This window comes from Lynx canadensis, chromosome B4 (genome assembly GCF_007474595.2).
Source record: "Lynx canadensis isolate LIC74 chromosome B4, mLynCan4.pri.v2, whole genome shotgun sequence".
Taxonomy (NCBI): domain Eukaryota; kingdom Metazoa; phylum Chordata; class Mammalia; order Carnivora; family Felidae; genus Lynx; species Lynx canadensis.
This window is the reverse complement of record NC_044309.1, coordinates 121,028,188-121,051,225: the sequence shown is the minus strand read 5'-3', so window position 1 is coordinate 121,051,225 and position 23,038 is coordinate 121,028,188. Positions and strand designations below refer to the sequence as shown.

The window sequence follows — 23,038 nt, the reverse complement described above, 5'->3', positions numbered from 1 at the left end:
CATGCTGTCCGCTTGGAGCCCAATGCAGGGCTTGAACTCACAAACTGTGAGATCATGACCTGAGCCAAACTAAGTCAGATGGTTAACCAACTGAGGCATCCAGGCACCGTGTCTTTTCTTTCTTTTAAATTCTGCTAGTTTTTATACTACCTGAAGTTTTTTGCAAAGACAGGTATTGAAATGCTTTGTGAAGAAACCTGACTTCTGTCAGCATGGAGTGATATACTCAGGGGGACTGTGTGTTTGTTGATTGGCTTTTTGAAAAATTCTGAGGTAAATAATACAAACCTCCTCTTCTTCCCAGTCTATCAAATCCCAGTCATAAGCAATTACTGCTCGCCTTCTTTTCCAAAACTCCAGGAAAACTGTTGCTGGAACAAGCAGAGAAAGACAAAGACGTTTTTGAATAAAACAATGCTGTTAACTGTCACTGAATAATGAAGTCATTGCAGAGAATGACAGTTGTTTGTGTAAGCATCCTTGAATATCAGAATTTCTAGCTAGCCCCCATTTAACAAGGACCACTTCTGAGAATTACTAAGTTTTTGTCAAACATAATGAAAAATTAGCTATTTCATTTAGAATTATATTAAGCTGATTTCCAAGTTGAGGCAGAACAGACTTATTAGAATGACAAAGCTCCTGGTATACAAGAATACAGAAAACTAGGTTACCAGCATCTCTCGTATTGATAAGAGTATTTATTTTTAAAAGCAAGGAGCAGGTAGGGGCATAAAAGCAAAAATAAAACTTAGCAGTTCACATGGATTTGACTGGCAGTGATTTCTTGTCTGCCAAATCGTCCTCACCACAACAGCTATGTAAAATGTATTTCACTGTTTTACTGAAAGAAGCTCTTTTACCCTTTTTCTCCAAACTATTTCTTGGTTGTCACATTAAAGGAAAAAGTGTGCAAATTCTAAGAACCTTTTTCAACGAGGTGTGGGGTAGCTGGCCTTTCCACCCAGGGAAATCTGGAGGTTATCCTCATTCAACCAAAGTAACTTTCTACTCAATTCAGTTAAAAATTATCTGCCAAAATCAATTATTGAGCATTATACAATGACAGGAAAGAAAAATAATCAAGACATAATCTTGCTGCCTTGTAAGTCATAAGCTAAATGATAGGAGAGACACACACACACACACACACACACACACACACACACACTCAAACTTTGAGGATGAATGCAACTAAGGATATTACAGAGACACCCAGGACACAGAATTGGTAGATCTCTCTCTCTCTCTCTCTCTCCCTCTCTTGCCTTGCTGTGTACTTAAGAATTACAGAGGCAAGGGCCAAGAACCAAGCTGGTGAGCAGGATTTTCTGAAGCAGGCCTGTTATGTTAACTATTTTCTCTACACTTGTTCTGCCTCACCAAATTATCTTGTCTTTGCATGGGGTCCCTGGGACAATTCTTTTATTAGGTCCTCTGGACTCTCAAGCAAATGGCACTGGCTAAAGATTTTATCTCTTTTTTTGTCTCCGGAGCGTCCCCTGGTCTTGAAGAGAAAAAGCAGCCAGTCCTTGAACATGTGGTTATTCTTCATTAAAAGTCAGGACTGTATTCTGTGGCCTCAGAGAGGCTTGATGGGGGACCATTCTGAAAAGCCTAAGGCCACAGGATACATATCCAATCTGTCTTGCTGGCTGTTGCTACTCTCACCAAAACCTACCAATGCATCTGTGGTTCTCACCCAGAGGAACTGACTTCTAAGACAAACCAGTGGCTGTCAGAAATATTCCACCACCTTTGTTCCCCCAGTATGTGCTGAACTCTGCATGGAGGAGACAGAAACTCTAACAAGGAATTCCCTTTTGTGGCTAATAACCCTCTCCTCCCTCCCACTCTAGAACTTGGGAGGATGAGAAGAAGTTATTGCTTGCACAATTGCCAATCTTTTGTGTTTTTGTGTGAAAATGAATCTGGCGAAGAATCTGCTTCTGCATCTGAGGAATCTGCATCTGAGGAAGAACTTCTTACCATGAACTATGATATAATTGAATATTAGGTTGTCTCCTTCAAGGAAAAGCTTCAATTTCATAACCTCCCCCCTCTTTTTTTAAATCCCATGCCCTTACTATTCCATGATTTAAATCACTTTGTCTAAATACTCACAGCCCTGGGAGCCCAATGTACTTTGATTGTGTCCAGTTATATGCTGCCTTACATCAGAGTTCACATTTTCCTCTTTGTCTCCTTTGAAGCTGGCTTGTTCTTAATATATCTCTTTTGTCTTATACTACTATAGCACCCAGTACTATATGTTTGATTAAGAAATATTATTTCTTGGAGGATCGGCGGAAGATGGCGGCATAGGAGGACGCTGGGTTCACCGCGCGTCCTGCTCATCACTTAGATTCCACCTACACCTGCCTAAATAACCCAGAACACCGCCAGAAGACTAGCAGAACAGAGTCTCCGGAGCCAAGCCCAGACGAGAGGCCCACGGAAGAGGGTAGGAAGGGCAGAGAGGCTGCATGGACTGGCGGGAGGGAGCTGGGGCAGAGGGGCTGCACACCAGCCAAGCAGAGCCCCCGAGTCTGGCTGGCAAAAGCGGAGGGGCCTGACGGACTGTGTTCCGACAGCAAGCGCAACTTAGCGTCTGGGAGGTCATAAGTTAACAGCTCTGCTCGGAAAGCGGGAAGGCTAGAGGACAAAGGGAGGGAGAGTTGTTGAGCCCTGGACCACAGAGCTCAGCTTGGCAGGGAACAAAGGTGCTCGCCAGTGCCATCTCCCCCGCCCATCCCCCAGCCAAAATCCCAAAGGTAACCAGTTCCTGCCAGGGAACTTGCTCCGTGCAAACACCCAACTCTGTGCTTCTGCAGAGCCACCCCTCCAGCAGCGGGTCTGACTCCCTCCCGCTGCCACAGGGCCCCTCCTGAAGTGGATCACCTAAGGAGAAGCGAGCTAAGCCTGCCCCTCCTGCCCCCGTGCACCTTGCCTACCCACACTAGCTAATACGCCAGATCCCCAGCACCACAAGCCTGGCAGTGTGCAAGTAGCCCAGATGGCCACGCCACCCCACAGTGAATCCCGCCCCTAGGAGAGGGCAAGAGGAGGCACACACCAGTCTGACTGTGGCCCCAGCGGTGGGCTGGGGGCAGACATCAGGGCTGACTGTGGCCCCACCCACCAACTCCAGTTACACACCACAGCACTCCAGGGACTATCCAAAATGACCAAACGGAAGAATTCCCCTCAAAAGAATCTCCAGGAAATAATAACAGCTAATGAACTGATCAAAAAGGATTTAAACAATATAACAGAAAGTGAATTTAGAATAATAGTCATAAAATTAATCGCCGGGCTTGAAAACAGTATAGAGGACAGCAGAGAATCTCTTGCTACAGAGATCAAGGGACTAAGGAACAGTCAGGAGGAGCTGAAAACCGCTTTAAACAAGATACAGAATAAAATGGAAACGTCCATGGCTCGGATTGAAGAGGCAGAGGAGAGAATAGGTGAACTAGAAGATAAAATTATGGAAAAAGAGGAAGCTGAGAAAAAGAGAGATAAAAAAATCCAGGAGTATGAGGGGAAAATTAGAGAACTAAGTGATACACTAAAAAGAAATAATATACGCATAATTGGTATCCCAGAGGAGGAAGAGAGAGGGAAAGGTGCTGAAGGTGTACTTGAAGAAATAATAGCTGAGAATTTCCCTGAACTGGGGAAGGAAAAAGGCATTGAAATCCAAGAGGCACAGAGAACTCCCTTCAGACGTAACTTGAATCGATCTTCTGCATGACATATCATAGTGAAACTGGCAAAATACAAGGATAAAGAGAAAATTCTGAAAGCAGCAAGGGATAAACGTGCCCTAACATATAAAGGGAGACCTATAAGACTCGTGACTGATCTCTCTTTTGAAACTTGGCAGGCCAGAAAGAATTGGCAGGAGATCTTCAATGTGATGAACAGAAAAAATATGCAGCCGAGAATCCTTTATCCTGCAAGTCTGTCATTTAGAATAGAAGGAGAGATAAAGGTCTTCCCAAACAAACAAAAACTGAAGGAATTCGTCACCACTAAACCAGCCCTACAAGAGATCCTAAGGGGGATCCTGTGAGACAAAGTACCAGAGACATCGCTACAAGCATAAAACATACAGACATCACAATGACTCTAAACCCATATCTTTCTATAATAACACTGAATGTAAATGGACTAAATGCACCAACCAAAAGACATAGGGTATCAGAATGGATAAAAAAAACAAGACCCATCTATTTGCTGTCTACAAGAGACTCATTTTAGACCTGAGGACACCTTTAGATTCAGAGCGAGGGGATGGAGAACTATTTATCATGCTACTGGAAGCCAAAAGAAAGCTGGGGTAGCCATACTTATATCAGACAAACTAGACTTTAAATTAAAGGCTGTAACAAGAGATGAAGAAGGGCAGTATATAATAATTACAGGGTCTATCCATCAGGAAGAGCTAACAGTTATAAATGTCTATGCGCCGAATACGGGAGCCCCCAAATATATAAAACAATTATTCATAAACATAAGCAACCTTATTGATAAGAATGTGGTAATTGCAGGGGACTTTAACACTCCACTTACAGAAATGGACAGATCATCTAGACACACGGTCAATAAAGAAACAAGAGCCCTGAATGATACATTGGATCAGATGGACTTGACAGATACATTTAGAACTCTGCCTTCCAAAGCAACAGAATATACTTTCTTCTCAAGTGCACATGGAACATTCTCCAAGATAGATCATATACTAGGTCACAAAACAGCCCTTCATAAGTATACAAGAATTGAAATCATACCATGCATACTTTCAGACCACAATGCTATGAAGCTTGAAATCAACCACAGGAAAAAGTCTGGAAAACCTCCAAAAGCATGGAGGTTAAGGAACACCCTACTAAAGAATGAGTGGGTCAACCAGGCAATTAGAGAAGAAATCAAAAAATATATGGAAACAAACGAAAATGAAAACACAACAATCCAAACGCTTTGGGATGCAGCAAAGGCAGTCCTGAGAGGAAAATACATTGCAATCCAGGCCTATCTCAAGAAACAAGAAAAATCCCAAATACAAAATCTAACAGCACACCTAAAGGAAATAGAAGCAGAACAGCAAAGGCAGCCTAAACCCAGCAGCAGAAGAAAATAATAAAGAATAGAGCAGAAATAAACAATATAGAATCTAAAAAAACTCTAGAGCAGATCAACGAAACCAAGAGTTGGTTTTTTTGAAAAAATAAACAAAACTGACAAACCTCTAGCCAGGCTTCTCAAAAAGAAAAGGGAGATGACCCAAATAGAAAAAATCATGAATGAAAATGGAATTATTACAACCAATCCCTCAGAGATACAAACAATTACCAGGGAATACTATGAAAAATTATATGCCAACAAATTGGACAACCTGGAAGAAATGGACAAATTCCTAAACACCCACATTCTTCCAAAACTCAATCAGGAGGAAATAGAAAGCTTGAACAGACCCATAACCAGCGAAGAAATTGAATCGGTTATCAAAAATCTCTCAACAAATAAGAGTCCAGGACCAGATGGCTTCCCAGGGGAGTTCTACCAGACATTTAAAGCAGAGATAATACCTATCCTTCTCAAGCTATTCCAAGAAATAGAAAGCGAAGGAAAACTTCCAGACTCATTCTAGGAAGCCAGTATTACTTTGATTCCTAAACCAGACAGAGACCCAGTAAAAAAAAGAGAACTACAGGCCAATATCCCTGATGAATATGGATGCAAAAATTCTCAATAAGATACTAGCAAATCGAACTCAACAGCATATAAAAAGAATTATTCACCATGATCAAGTGGGATTCATTCCTGGGATGCAGGGCTGGTTCAACATTCGCAAATCAATCAACGTGATACATCACATTAATAAAAGAAAAGAGAAGAACCAGATGATCCTGTCAATTGATGCAAAAAAGGCCTTTGACAAAATTCAGCACCCTTTCCTAATAAAAACGCTTGAGAAAGTCGGGATAGAAGGAACATACTTAAACATCATAAAAGCCATTTATGAAAAGCCCACAGCTAACATCATCCTCAATGGGGAAAAACTGAGAGTTTTTTCCCTGAGATCAGGAACACGACAGGGATGCCCACTCTCACCGCTGTTGTTTCACATAGTGTTGGAAGTTCTAGCATCAGCAATCAGACAACAAAAGGAAATCAAAGGCATCAACATTGGCAAAGATGAAGTCAAGCTTTCACTTTTTGCAGATGACATGATATTATACATGGAAAATCCGACAGACTCCACCAAAAGTCTGCTAGAACTGATACATGAATTCAGCAAAGTTGCAGGATACAAAATCAATGTACAGAAATCAGTTGCATTCTTATACACTAACAGTGAAGCAACAGAAAGACAAGTAAAGAAACTGATCCCACTCACAATTGCACCAAGAAGCATAAAATACCTAGGAATAAATCTAACCAAAGATGTAAAAGATCTGTATGCTGAAAACTATAGAAAGCTTATGAAAGTAATTGAAGAAGATATAAAGAAATGAAAAGACATTCTGTGCTCATGGATTGGAAGAATAAATATTGTCAAAGTGTCAATACTACCCAAAGCTATCTACACATTCAATGCAATCCCAATCAAAATTGCACCAGCATTCTTCTCGAAACTAGAACAAGCAATCCTAAAATTCTTATGGAACCACAAAAGGCCCCGAATAGCCAAAGTAATTTTGAAGAAGAAGACCAAAGCAGGAGGCATCACAATCCCAGACTTTAGCCTCTACTATAAAGCTGTAGTCATCAGGACAGCATGGTATTGGCGCAAAAACAGACACATAGACCAATGGAATAGAATAGAAACCCCAGAACTAGACCCACAAACGTATGGCCAACTCATCTTTGACAAAGCAGGAAAGAACATCCAATGGAAAAAAGACAGTCTCTTTAACAAATGGTGCTGGGAGAACTGGACAGCAACATGCAGAAGGTTGAAACTAGACCACTTTCTCACACCATTTACAAAAATAAGCTCAAAATCGATAAAGGACCTGAATGTGAGACAAGAAACCATCCAAACCCTAGAGGAGAAAGCAGGAAAAGACCTCTCTGACCTCATCCGTAGCAATCTCTTACTTGACACATCCCCAAGGGCAAGGGAGTTAAAAGCAAAAATGAATTACTGGTACCTTATGAAGATAAAAAGCTTCTGCACAGCAAAGGAAACAACCAACAAAACTAAAAGGCAACCAACGGAATGGGAAAAGATATTTGCAAATGACATATCGGACAAAGGGCTAGTATCCAAAATCTATAAAGAGCTCACCAAACTCCACACCCGAAAAACAAATAACCCAGTGAAGAAATGGGCAGAAAACATGAATAGACACTTCTCTAAAGAAGACATCCGGATGGCCAACAGGCACATGAAAAGATGCTCAACGTCGCTCCTCATCAGGGAAATACAAATCAAAACCACACTCAGATATCACCTCACGCTAGTCAGAGTGGCCAAAATGAACAAATCAGGAGACTATAGATGCTGGAGAGGATGTGAAGAAAAGGGAACCGTCCTGCACTGTTGGTGGGATTGCAAATTGGTGCAGCCACTCTGGAAAACAGTGTGGGGGTTCCTCAAAAAATTAAAAATAGACCTACCTTATGACCCAGCAATAGCACTGCTAGGAATTTACCCAAGGGATACAGGAGTACTGATGCATAGGGGCACTTGTACCCCAATGTTTATAGCAGCACTCTCAACAATAGCCAAATTATGGAAAGAGCCTTAATGTCCATCAACTGATGAATGGATAAAGAAATTGTGGTTTACATACACAATGGAGTACTACAGGGCAATGAGAAAGAACGAAATATGGTCCTTTGTAGCAACGTGGATGGAACTGGAGAGTGTGATGCTAAGTGAAATAAGTCATACAGAGAAAGACAGATACCATATGGTTTCACTCTTATGTGGATCCTGAGAAACTTAACAGAAACCCATGGGGGAGGGGAAGGAAAAAAAAAAAAAGATGTTAGAGTGGGAGAGAGCCAAAGCATAAGAGACTGTTAAAAACTGAGAACAAACTGAGGGTTGATGGGGGGTGGGAGGGAGGGGAGGGTGGGTGATGGCTATTGAGGAGGGCACCTTTTGGGATGAGCACTGGGTGTTGTATGGAAACCAATTTGACAACAAATTTCATATACTGAAAAAAAAAAGAAGTATTATTTTTTTTATGCGTTGATCCTCAAAACACTTAGATTCTGCTATACGGAATCCTTCCTATAAAAATTTGGTCTAAAAATATCTCCTTTTTTTTTTTTTCAAAGCATCAGAAGGCTTAACTTTACTTCTAGCATTTTGAACTCCTTAGATTCCCATCTATATCTCTATGGAGATAACGGTTTTTCTAAAACAAGGTATGACCAGTTTTCCTGGGTGTCAAGGAGCCACACCAACTATAGAAAAAGCCCCCACTACCAGCCCAGGATGCAAGGCTCCTAATGACACTGCTGTGCCTAACTCTCTCTGCCCTAACTTGCACCCTAGACTCCAGGCTAACTCACCAGCAGTTTTCACACCTGAGCTATTGCATAACCTTCTTAGCTTTGCCCACACTATTTCTTCAGCTTATAATGTTCTTCCCTATTTGAGTCTACTTAGCCAACTCCTACTCTTGCTTCCAGATTTGGCCCTAGGTGTTCTGCAACCACTCCCTTTGAACCTTCTCTAAACCCATGCTGAGTTGTGCAGATAACTCTAGGTCAGTGCTGAGCACAGGATTCACCACTTAAAAAACAATAGAAAAATTGGATAGTTTCTACCACTAGCTTGTGGGCTTCTTGAGAATAAGGGCTAAATCTTTGCTGTCTTTATCTTTATATCCCCAGGGTTCATCACAGTAACTAAATCCACAGAGGCACAGTAAATGTACAGTTGACATGCTGTCATGAAAATGAGAATAATATGGCAGATTACTCTTATTTATCTAAACCTTTAAGGCATTATGGTACATGTTTGAAAAATATGCAACTATATCTTGTGAGTGTTTTTATACATCAGTGTCAGTTAAATAAATAATAACTTACTAAGATGAAAAGTTGAAACTTTTGTGTTTCTCTTTTGCCTTGAAATAAAATATCATTCTGTTCTAATTAGCACTCTCACTATTTGGTTGCATGGACCCTGTGGCAAAGACTACCTATTGTCCTCTAAGATGCATTCCTGCCTTGTTCCACAGTAAAAGGACTGCTGCTGATGTCATGGCTGCCCATTATACTGTATTTCCCAGATGTCCTTGCTGTTAGATATGGCCAGAGAACACTTCTCACTGGTGGAGTGTGAACATAAGTAATGTGATGTATGTCACTTACCTGTCGATATCTTAAGATATTCTCTTTACCCTTTTGGATAGGTGGAACCCAAGAGACTCAGCTGAGACCATGCAAATGATGCCAAGGCCTGGGGGATGACCAACAACTTGTTTGTAGGACTATGAGTCCCTGAGTGACCACGTAGAGCTATCTGCCAGCCTGGAATGCTTCTCCCATTTAATCACTGACATTGCATGAGGCAGGAAGATGAAAAAAAGCTTATGAGTTACTTCCCTTACAGATTTTAGGTAGGGCAGTATCAAGCCACAATATCTGAAGCTTTATTAGTTTTAGTTATAAGATAGACTTTTGCATGCTCTCTTCTCTCCCTTTTCTACTCTGTAATATTCTGTACTACTATCAAACCTACCCACAGATGAAACTCATCTGAGATATTAACATCAATCCCAAATAACAATCTTCTCACAACATTAGTTGACACATTAGAAAAATCTGAGACTTCTGCCTTTTAAGTACCAGTAGGGTCAAGGTTAGTGTTCAGGTAGGTTTGTTTTCATATAGCAGAACACCATTGGCTCGGAATTGTACACAGTTGAGAAGGTTGTCACATGAGCCCATAAAGGACACAAAAAGGATGTAACAGTGTTCTGTGGGCCATGTTATGATCATTTCTTTAAATAGAATACTTATTATCAATTTCAAATCAATTTGTGTCAGACTTCTATACATTTACCAAAAACCATTTCTTATCTTTCTAGGCATAGTTAGATTACATTTCCTGGCCTTTATTACAGTTAGATGTAGCCAAGTTTTGGAAAATGGAAAGGAAGTAGAAGTGACATATGTCAGCTTGGGACTAAATAATTAGGAAGTAAGTTTATCATCTCTATATTTCTTTACTCCTTTTGAGGGATGAATGGAGAGGACTCTAAGGATCCCACCCAGGATAGAGCCACAAAATAAAAGGAACCTGGGTACTTAAATGACCACATAGAAGGCTGACAACCAGAAACACCTGGTTGGGCTTCATGTGCATGGGTTCTATTAAACATCTAGGTTTTGTTTTTTTGTGTATTTTGGCAATTAACTTTAGTCATCCTGATACAGGTTTGTTTTTTTTTTTTTTTTTTTGAAAGTATAACCATGGTAAACATTTTGCAAATAGGAAGAAAAAACCCACTGAGTTTCTATTTTTTGTCACCTTCTTAAGGCATTTAGAGAGTCTTATGCAGGAAAATCTCTCCTTTAAGCTGCATACCTTGGGTTCCATAACAGGGTTGAAATACTATACTATTTAGTCACTGTACAGTAAAAATTTATTACATGTTAGGTACTATGTTTTATTTTCTAAAAATTCTGTCCAGGTTGGTATTATTTTCATCATCCTATGAATAAGAAATCTGAGGTTGAAGAGGAGTCACATGGCTAGTAAATGACAGAACTGGGATTTGGCCCTAATATGCCTTTTTTTTTTTTTTGTGGGGGTGGGGAGCTTAAAACAGCAAATTTATTCTGTTACAGTTCTAGAGGTTAGAAGTTCAAAATCAGGTGTTGTCAGGGTTAGTTCCTACTGGAGGCTCTGAGGGAGAGCATCTTCTATGCCTCTCTTCTTAGTGCCTGGGTAATCTTTGGCATCCCTTGGCTTGTGAAGGCACTGTTCCAATCTCCCTGCCTGTCTTCATATGGCATTCTACCCTGTGTCTGTCTGTACATTTTCTTGTACATTACATTTCTTGTACATTACATTTCTTGTAAAGACACCAGTCATACTGGGAATCCATTATGGCCTTATCTTAACTTGATTATATCTTCAAAGACCCTATTTCCAAGTAAAGTCACTTGCACAGGTGCTGGAGGCTAGGACTTAAATATATCTTTTTGGAGAACACAATTCAACCCATAGCAGGGTTATTTGGGCTATCACAATGACTAGGAGCAACTGACATTTAGGGTAAGAGCCAGGGGTGCTATCTGGTCCATTAGCTAGAAGGTCACAGTCTAATCTGGGACTTCTAATTTCTATTGAATCAAGAAGAGCCAAAAAGAAAGCACTTTGCTGAAACCATAGGATCACTTTGCTGAAACAGTTATAAAAACCAAAGTACCATACCTCGGGTTATAGCTTTACTGTGAGAGCCTGGCATTAATCTCTATCCTTCCTGTAGATCTATTCTTTTCTTCTGTAGACCTGAAAAAACCCACATTTATTCCCAAAGCTGCTAGGGATACATGCTACCAGTATTTGCCCTTTGGTAACATATAGGTATACAGAGGCATAATTTGATTCTTCATTTTGAAAATGTCTACCCTGGAAGTCCAGAGGAGAATTGTGTCTAATGCCACAATATAATTATAAAGGCATGTTTACTTCTTTTTTGAGAAAAACAAGGGCTTAAACATCCTAGAGTCTAACTTCCTTCCTTAACTTGTCAAAAGATTATTATATATTTGTATAAAAACAAGAAATGAACTGTGGTCAGCAATAAAATTGGCAGTAGATAGGGAAAGGAAAGAATTATTTTTATTTCAGAAAAGCAACCTTCTGTCTGATGACTCAAAGCATTTTCAGAAACCTGGTTAACGTGATTCTCTTCCTAGGAAATTAGAATGAACTTCCTTCATACACATAGTCATTTTTCTCCAAATTCTAATTTCCTTCTTTTTAAAAAGTGAAATGGATAATACTAACAGATTTAATTATCTCTGTCCTTTATAACTTTCTGAGAATGTTCATTTGAAGAAGGTACAGAGGAGTTACAAGGATGCTTCCCAAGAACTTAGAAGTAGAGGAATGAGGTCATCTCCTGAGAACTTAACTCGTAAAATCTACACATATTGAATGAGCTTAGTGAGGAGTCACAAACTCAAATGCTAAAATGACCAGATCATTACAAAACCTACAAGAGTAAACCACACAATTGGGAGTGGTGGGGAATGAGACCAGTTGGAGTATGTGTGCACCATATGAAGTGGTAGGTGTTCTTCAGTTTCCATTGACTACACTGTGGCTAGATTTTCAAATTTTTCAAAAGTTCAAGGATCTGGCCACAAGGTTTCTTCATGTGAACTATCTCAGTTTCAAAGTAATACTTAATTTGTATATTTTTAAAATTGGTGACGACCAGAGTATTTTTATCGGTTGCTAATTTGCAACATCTGAGGTGGGTCATTGGCAATAATAATGCAAGTGAATGTAAACAAGTGACTAGAGAATTTGTGAAACTCCCCAACATACAAGATAAGGTTAATCTCAGAATCCAGGAAAAACAGGAACGTGACTATATTTTAAGAAGTTGAAGTTTAATTATTGGTATTAGAACCTTTCTGGAGAAAGTCAATGTATCCAGATAGTCAACCTGTAAGTTAAGAAAAACAAGGGTCTAAGAATATAAATTTTGCAGAGTTTGATCTAATGGAGGATATTAGAAGGGTGTCCTGACATAAACCAGTCTCTAGGGGTGTTTTTTGAAATGGAATAAAGATGACTAATTCAGCAGAAAAAAATAGTTCTTGTGTCCCTCTTCCATTCATTTAACAGTTATTAATTGCACTTTTTTGATGTGCCAGGGATTTTGCCAGCTGCACTGATTTCCAAGCTCAAACACCATATAATGATTAATCTAGCTTCCTAAGTATCCTGATACAGGAAGAAAATGCCCTAGATGGTCATTATAAAATAATACTCTCTATAATATACTTGCATTTTCATATTCTGGATAATGTACTAGTGCTTGCAGAGTTTATAAGAGGTGTCTGTTTGTCCAAGTGCAATTAGCTCTGGGTAGTCCAACAGTGTTTCTGAACTGGTAAAAATGAGGAGACACCATGGATAATGGCAGTTTTCCAAAGTAACCAAAATTCTCTGAGGCCCTGCCTGAGTGTATGCTTCCCTTCTATAAAAAGCCATCAAGCTACAGGTGACTGCGATTTTTTGTTTCTACCCATCGGACTAACTGCTTCAATATAAGAAACAACTTTTTTCAGCACTGGACATCAGATAGTGCAGCACTGTGATCTCTGAGAGAAAAGTAAGTGAGGTAAGCTTTAGGATGGCACCAGCTCATTGTTTGGAGGCCATTTTCAGGTGGAGGAACCCAAACAAAGCCTAGTGGTCTTACTGAGCTTGAGAGATTAGAGTGGGGAAAGTGAAGTGGCATGAGTTTGTGGGGCACAGTACCAGAGAGAAAGGAGCTAATATTGAAAGAAAGATCAAGGTATCAGCAATGAAGTCCCTTCTGCTCTTAACATGCATGGGGTGAAACTACATGAGGTGGCTTGTTGGTAGATAAAGAATCCTCAGAATTCACAGAGGGCTAAAAGAAGTTTACCATCTCACTAGTCAGAGTACAGAGATGTTGCAACACATAGAATTTTATGAGAGGCCTCATAAAGGCTGTCTCCTAGTAGTGGGTCTCTGGATCTATCCTAACAAGCTAAAAACAAATCTCAAGAGAATCTAACTGGGATGCAAGTAAGTTAACTGTATACCTGAATAAAGTCCAACGCTAAAGAAACACAACAAAAAAACAAAATTCAACACTTCTCAGTATTTAATAAAACCACCAGACAGGGGTGTCTGGGTGGCTCAGTTGGTTAAAAGTCTGACTCCTTGATTTTGGCTCAGGTCATGATCTCATGATTCATGAGTTGTAGCCTGGCATTATTCCATCAATGTGGAGCCTGCTTGGGATTTTCTGTCTCCCTCTCCCCCTCACCCACTCACATATTCTCTCTACCCCCTCTTTCCCTTCTCTCTCTCTCTCAAAAATAAATGAACATTTAAGAAATTTTACCAGACCTACAAATAAGCAGGAAAATAAAACCTATAAGCAGGAGAATATTCAATCAATCCCAGGGAAACAGCCCAGAACTGAGAGAAATGATAGAACAAAGATGATAAAAACAACTGTTATAAGTATACTTTGTCAAGAAGGGAGATAAAAACATGAACACAATGAGGAGACTAATACCCGGCATACAAAGACCCAACTGACTGAGATATGGGATGGACAATCTAAGTTATGGAAAGAAAAATACACTGGATAGAATTAACAGATTAGACCTTTCAGAAGATTCAGGGAATCTTAAGACAAACCAATAGGAACAATCCAAAAAGTATAGACAACACAAAGACTAAAAAAGACTGGAATATGTGAACAAGGCATTAAGTGACCTGTAGGACAGTATTGAGTGGTCTAGCATACATTCACATAATCGGAGACTGTGACAATACGATTCTGGAAAAATTTCAAAATTTGATAAAAATTACAAAATTACTGATCCAAATTAAATGAACCCTAATTATAAGAAAGACAAAGAAAATGACACCAAAACACATCTCAATCAAATTCCTGAGAATAAAAAATAAAAATCTTTAAAGCAGATACAAAGGAGGAAAATCTTTTATAGAAAAAAAAAAAGAATGTCAGCGACATCTTATAAAAGACTATGCAAGCCTTCATACGATGGAAAGGCATCCCTTAAGGCAATGTTTTTCAATCTGGACACAACTGACATTGTGTCAACTGTTTTGAAAATGTAAGTCATTATTCTACATCAAAACATTCCATATGTTAGTGGTACTTTAATCTTCACTTGTAGATGAGAATGCTGAGATAGAAGTGTCAGATGACTTTCCAAAAGAAACTCAAATAGGCCATGTGACTTCAGAAAAAGAAAGATATAAATTTAGCAGTGTTTCTCAAACTCAACATCAACGATGTCTTAGAACATTTAATTCCTCCTTGAGGGTGGGGATTGTTGTTCTGTGCATTGTATGATGTTTAGCAGCATCCCTGGCCTCTATGCATTAGATCAAAATGCCAGTAGCACTCCCTTCTGTCAGTTGTGACAACCAAAAATGTGTCTGCACATTGTCTAATGTCTCTTGAGAGGCAAAAATAACTCCTAATTGAGAACATGTGCTCTAATGTATTTAAAGGTAAAAAGAAAACCCTTCCAACTTAGAATTTTACATCCAGCAAAATATCTTTAAAAAGTTAAAATGAAGCAAAGATATTTTTAGACCTTAAAAATCAGAGAAAATTCATCACTAACAGCCTTGCATTATAAGAAACTTTAAAGGAAGTTCTTCAAGCAGAAGGAAATGACACCAGATGGAAATCTGGATTGATACAAAGATAGGAAGATCACATAAAACAAGTAGGGGCTCCTGGGTGGCCCAGCTGGTTAAGTGTCCTACTCATGAATTTGGCTGAGGTTATGATCTCATGGTGTGTGAAAATGAGCCCTGCATCAGGCTCCATGGAGCCTGCTTGGGATTCTCTGTCTCCCTCTCTCTCTGGCCCTCTCCCACTCTCTCTCTCTCAAAACAAAAAATAATAAAAAAAAACAAATAACTATATGGGTAAATAGAATTTTTTCCTCATTTCAATATCTTTAATAACTACATGCTGAAAGCAAAAATAATAACAATATATCAAGAGGTTTATAATATGTAGAAGAAAAAAATATAACAAGAATAGCAATAAGATGTAGGACAAAAATAGAAGTAAAATATATAGCAATAATACAAGGGACAGAAAATAAAGGGTAAAGTATACCTTTTTACAGTTCTTATACCACATGTGAAATAGCATTATACTATTTGAAAGTAGGCTGCTATAAATTAAAGGTGTATATTATAAATCCTTGAATAACCATTATAAGATTAAAACAAGTATAGCTAATAAATCAACAGAGACAACTAAATCATGAAAATATCTAATTAATTAAAAAGGAGAGAAAAAGAAAACAAAGGCTCATTAAACACATATAAATCAAATAAAAAGAAGGCATATTTAAACTAAATGTATTGATAATTATATTAAATGTAAATGGCATTAAAACTCTAATGAAAAAGCTGAGATTATTGGATTGGATAAAAAGTAAGACCTGTCTATATTTGATTTGATTTTTAATTTTTTAAAATTTACATCCAAATTAGTTAGCATATAGTGCAACAATGATTTCAGGAGTAGATTCCTTAATGCCCCTTACCCATTTAGCCCATTCCCCCTCCCACAACCCCTCTAGTAACCCTCAGTTTATTCTCCAAATTTATGAGTCTCTTCTGTTTTGTCCCCCTCCCTGTTTTTATATTATTTTTTCCCTTCCCTTATGTTCATCTGTTTTGTCTCTTAAAGTCCTCATATGAGTGAAGATTTTTGAGTAAGACCTGTCTGTAAAAATAACACTGCAAATATAAAGACAGAGATAGGTAAATGTAAAGAAAATAAAAATATACCATACAAACTCAATTTAAGAAAGCCTAGAATGGCAATATTAATACCAAAGTATACTTGAAAATAAGAAATACTATCAGGAATAATGAGGGAAATTTCATAATGACTACGGGGCTTCAAGTAAACATAAAAATCCTATATTTAAAATATACGAAACAAAATCTGATATAACTGAGAGGCAAACTAGATAAATCCACAAATAAATTTAGAATTAGTATAAATGTAGAAGACTGAAACAAGACTAATCACCCAAGTGGACCCAAATGAAACTTACAGAATGTACAACTTAACAACAGCATAATATGTAGTCTTTTCAAATGTGCAGGGGACATTTGCTGAGATACTATACTGTGGGCTATAAAACAAATCTCAGTAAATGTAGAAGGATTTAAATAATGCAAAATATGTTCTCTTAATTAAACTAGAAATCAATAGCAAGCAGATACCTAGAAAATCTCCCAAATATTTGGTAAGTAAACAATATACATCTATATAACTCATGGATCAAAGAGAAAGTCAGAAGGGAAATTAGAAAATATTCTTAATTAACGAAAAATGAAAATACAATGTGGAGGATGCAACTAAAGCAGTACTTGGAGGAAATTTATAGCATAAAACTTTTATATTTGAAAAGAAGAAAGGTCTTACATCAACAAACTAGGCATTCACCTTACGAAATTAAAAAAGAAGAGGAAACTAAACCCAAAGTAAGCATGAGAAACGTAAGATAACAGCATAAATAAAAAAACATAAAAACAATATAAAGACATCACTAACATTGAAAAGGTTCATTAAAAGATGAATATAATTGATAAACTTCTACACAGAATGAACAGGAAAACAAAAAAGACATGAACTACAATTTCAGGAATGAATAAAATGTATCACAAAAGATCTTACTGAAGGTAAAATATAAGAAATTATTATGAACACATTTATGCTAATAAATTTGCAAGCTTAGATAAAACTACAGAGTCCTTGAAGACAGGAAGAAGTAGATAATCTAAAGAGCTCTCTATCTGTTAAGGAGATTACGTTCGTATTAAACATTTTCCTGCAAAGAAAACTCTAGGCCCAAGTGGCTTTACTGGTGAATTCTATCAAACATATAAGAAGTAATATCATTTTTATATAAACCTCTCAACAAACAGAAGAAAGGATACTTCTTAATTCACTCTTTGAGGCCAACATTACTTCAAAACTAAAAAATACACTGGAAGAAAATTAAAGACAACACTTACGAAAATAGATGCAAAAATCTTAAAAATATTTTAGCAAATCAAATACAGTAATATAGAAAAAAAGATAATACAGTTGACCCTTGAACAATACGGATTTGAACTGTGTGGGTTCACTTATACATGAGCTTTTTTTTAAATACCATACAGTACTCTAAATTTTTTTTCTATTGCTTATGATTTTATTTGAAAAAAAATTTTTTTTAATGTTTATTTATTTTTGAGAGAGAGACAGAGTGCAAGCAGGGGAGAGGCAGAGAAGGAGGGAGACACAGAATCCGAAGCAGGCTCCAGGCTCTGAGCTGTCAGCACAGAGCCTAATGTGGGGTCCAAACTCATGAACCTGGGCTGAAGTTGGAGGCTTAACCAACTGAGCCACCCAGGCACCTCATTTCCTTATGATTTTTAAATAATGTTTTCAGTATATAACACATATAACATACAAAATTATGTATGTTTCTGTTATTGGTAAAGCTTCCAATCAACAGTAGCTATTAGTAAAGTTTTTTAGGGAGTCAAAGATTTTCAACTGCATGGAGGTTGGTAAACCTAATATCCACACTGTCAAGAGTCAACTATATATACAATAAAATGGGTTTATGCTAGGAATTCAATATCATTGTAGGTTTTGAAAGTGAATCAATTTAATGAATATATTAACTACCTTTTAAGAAACAGAATTATTGGGGCATCTGGGTGGCTCAGTCGGTTAAGCGGCCAACTTCTGCTCAGGCTTCATTATCTCATGGCTCAAAGGCTCATGAATTCAAGCCCCGCATCAGGCTCTGTGCTGACAGCCTGGAGCCTGTTGCAGATTCTGTATCCCCCCCTCTCTCTCTGCCCCTCCCCTGCTCATGCTGTGTGTGTGTCTCTCTCTCTCTCAAAAATAAGTAAACATTAAAAAAATTTAAAAAAAGGATTACCTTATTAATACAGATGACAACTTTTAACAAAACTCAATACCCATTCATGATAAAATTCTTCAGCTTGACAAAGGGTATTTACAAAAACTTATATTTTCGGGGCGCCTGGGTGGCGCAGTCGGTTAAGCGTCCGACTTCAACCAGGTCACGATCTCGCGGTCCGTGAGTTCGAGCCCTGCGTCGGGCTCTGGGCTGATGGCTCAGAGCCTGGAGCCTGTTTCCGATTCTGTGTCTCCCTCTCTCTCTGCCCCTCCCCCATTCATGCTCTGTCTCTCTCTGTCCCAAAAATAAATAAACGTTGAAAAAAAAAAATTAAAAAAAAAAAAACTTATATTTTCTAGCATACTTAATAGTATAACACTTAATGCTTTTCCCCCAACACAGAACAAAGAAAGGGTGTCTGATATCACAACTTCTATCTAACATTATTCTGTCACTGTAATATGGCAAGAAAAAAATTAAACCCATATGGGTTTGAAAAGAAGAAACAAAATTGTATTTATTTATAAATATCATAATCATCTATATTGAGAATCCTAAGGAATTTACAAAAAAGTCAGTAGCTTTACAAGTGAGTTTAGAAAGGTCATAGGATATGAGATAAATATACAAAAGTCAATTGTATTTCTACAGAGTAGCAATGAACAACTGGAAATTAACATTATAGAAATGAAACTATTTATAAAAAATAAAAAAAAATATTAAATACATAGGGATAAATTTAACAAAATATCCAAAACTGCACATCGAAAACAGTACAAAATTGCAGAGAAATTATAGATCATTTAAATAAATAATGTTTATTTATTAAATCAAATCAAATAAATAAATCAGATCAAATAAATAAATAGTGCAGACATATTTGATACTGAGTTTTTCAACCTTCCCAAAATGATCTCTTGATTCAACTCCACCACAGTCAAACTATCAGCATCTTTTCTGGTAGTAACCGACAAGTTGATTCTAAAATATAAATGGAAATGCACAGTCCCTAATATAGCCAGAACAATTTTTAAAAAGAATAACACTTCAAGGCTTACTATACTATAATAATCAAGACAGTGTGTTATTGCCATTAAAGTACACATATTCCAACAAACAAAAGCCAAGGACTAGACAGAATTCTACCAGATATCTAAATTTTTTTTTTTTAACATTTATTTATTTTTGAGACAGAGACAGAGAATGAACGGGGGAGGGTCAGAGAGAGAGGGAGACACAGAATCGGAAGCAGGCTCCAGGCTCTGGGCCATCATCAGCCCAGAGCCCAACGCGGGGCTCGAACCCACGGACCGTGAGATCGTGACCTGAGCTGAAGTAGGACGCCCAACCGACTGAGCCACCCAGGCGCCCCAGAATTCTACCAGATATCTAAAGAAGAATACTACTCCTTCTCAAAATTCTTCCAAAAATAGAAGAGGAGGTACCATTTCTAAATTCATTTTGTGAGGCTAGAATTATTATGATACCAAAACCAGACAAGGATGCCACAACAAAAGGCCAATATCCTGATAAACACAGATGCAAAAGTCCTCAACAAAATACATTTGTTCTGGAAACAAGCTTGTAATCCAAAGCACCTGTATTTCAACGCAAAGTTCAATAACCGTGGATTCAGTTGTGATCATGTGATGTTCCGCATCACGTACTATTTGTATTGCAACACCTCGCTCATTTATCAAGTTAAAATTTGTTAGAAATGCTTGCTTGTCTTGTGGAGCACTCGCAGAACAAGTTACTCTCAATCCAAGGTTTTAATGATTAGCAAACCACTGGTGTTATATATGTTAGTGATGAATCCCTAAATTCTACTCCTGAAACTGGTATTACACTATATGTTAAGTAACTGGAATTTAAATAAAAACTTAAAAAAACAGAAAAAGTAAAAAAAATATATTAGAATATTAAATTCAGTGTGACACTAAAATGATCATTCACTAGGATCAAGTGGGATTTATTCCAGGGATGCAAGGAGGTTCAACATCCATAAATCAGTCAACATGATAGACCACATTAACAAAATGAATGATACAAATCATATGATCCTCTCAATAGACACAGAGAAAGCATCTGAAAAAATTCAATATCAATTTATGATAAAAATTCTCAACAGGGGCGCCTGGGTGGCGCAGTCGGTTAATCTCGCGGTCCGTGAGTTCGAGCCCCGCGTCGGGCTCTGTGCTGACTGCTCAGAGCCTGGAGACTGTTTCCAATTCTGTGTCTCCCTCTCTCTCTGCCCCTCCCCTGTTCATGCTCTGTCTCTCTCTGTCCCAAAAATAAATAAAACGTTGAAAAAAAAAATTTAAAAAAAAAAAAAAAAGAAAAATTCTCAACAAAGTGGGTATAAAGGGAATGCACCTCAACATATTAAAGGTCATGTATGACAAGCCTACAACTAACATTATGCTCAGTGGTGAAAAGCTGGAAGCTTTTCCTCTAACACCAGGAACAAGACAAGGATGCCTACTCTCACCACTTTTATCAACACAGTACTGGAAGTCTTAGCCACAGCAGTTACGCAAGAAAGAGAAATAAGAGGAAACCAAATTAAAAAGGAAGAAGTAAAACTGTCACTACTTGCAGATAACATGATGTAATGTATAGAAAACCCTAAAGACTCCAGCAAAACAACTGTTAACCAAAAACCATTAATAAACAAATTCAGTAAAGTTTCAGGACACAAAAAAAGAAACATAAAAAATTTATATAATACATAATTGCATCAAAAAGAATAAAATAGCTAGAAATACATATATCCAAGGAGTTTGAAAGACCTATACACTGAAAACTATAAGACATTGATGAAATAAATTGAATAAGATACAATTAAATGGAAAGATATTCTGTGCCCATGGATTGGACGAATATTAATATTGTTAAAATACCCATAACCTACAGATTCAGTGCAATTCATATCAAAATTCCAATGGCATTTTTTCACAAAAACAGAAAAAGCAATCCTAAAATTTTATGGAACCAAAATAGACCCTAAATAGTCAAAGCAATCTTGAGAAAGAAGAACAGTTATGGAGGCATCACTCTCCCTGACAGAACCACATAAAGAACCTTTGAATTTTCATTTAAATAAGTTTATGATCTCATTTATACATAGAGTCTAAACACAGACAAACAAACAAACAAACAAAACCTCTAAGCTCAGAGATACAGAGACCAGAGTGTGGTGAGGTGGTGGCTGGGGCTGGGTGAAATGGGTGAATGTGGTAAAAAGGTACCTATTTCCAACTATAAAATAAATGTCAAATAAAAGAACAAACTACTTACGTATGCTGACATGTTGTTACATAAACTAATTTCAATCACATTAAGCTTAATGAACAAAGCCAGACACAAAATGCTAAATTGTGAATGATTCTATTTGCATGAGATTCTAAAACAGGTGAAAGTACAGTGGTAGAAAGCAGGTTAGAGGTTGCCAAGGGTCTCAATGTGAAGTCATGAGGAAACTTTCTGGAGGATGAAAATGTTCTATATCATCATTATGGTGATGGTTACTATATACATTTGACTTAACTTGTCAAATTGTACACTTAAAATTGCTGGGGGGGTGCCTGGGTGGCTCAGTCTATTGTGTCTGACTCTTGATATCTGCTCAGGTTGTGATCACATAGTTTGTGGGTTTGGGCCCCATGTTGGGCTCTGTGCTGATAGCATGGAGCCTGCTTGGGATTCTCTCTCTCCCTCTCTCTCTCTCTTTGCTCCTCCCCCACTCTTTTGATCTTTCTCAAAAATAAATAAATAAGCTTAAAAAAAAAAGAAACATGAAATGTCTGACCAATATTTAAAAAAACAAAATAAAACTGCTAGATTTTAGGTAAATTATACCTAAATAAAAGCTGACAAAAACTTCTCATAATCCCGTCACATGGAGAAAATCACCATTACTATTATGACATAATTTGTTTTCATTAGTATTTAATATACCTGAAATCACATTTATCTGTATACTTAATATATATTTACCAGTTTTTAAAATATAATCTTTGTGCTCTATTACCTACTTTGAAAGACTAGTTTTTAGTGGCTGCTTATAATTTTGTAATTCATTCTTCTATCATTGGATATTTATTTTGCATATCATAAATAACTAAAACTAGGAAAACACATTTATGTATAAGGTTTTTACTCTGTAATTTAGATCTTTTCTAAAGACCAATTCTGCATAATATTTTGACTGAACACTGGAGCAGCTTTCTAAGTGGCCTACCTGCTACCTACTGGTCCCCACTTTCACTCCTCCCATGCTGTTGCCAGGGTTACTTCCCAAATACAACTGATGACATCACTCTCCAGTTTATAACTTCAGTTG

The 23,038-nt window shown here is 37.6% G+C and overlaps 1 protein-coding gene across 1 annotated transcript in view; it reads right to left on the bottom strand.

Moving 5' to 3' along the window:
* ANO4 (anoctamin 4) overlaps positions 1–23,038 on the bottom strand; it is a 245,140-nt gene that overhangs the window by 59,687 nt on the left and 162,415 nt on the right. Inside the window, exon 15 of the mRNA XM_032593799.1 lies at positions 289–371. Coding sequence (XP_032449690.1) covers positions 289–371 — 83 coding nt within the window. The remainder of the gene's footprint in view (positions 1–288; positions 372–23,038) is intronic.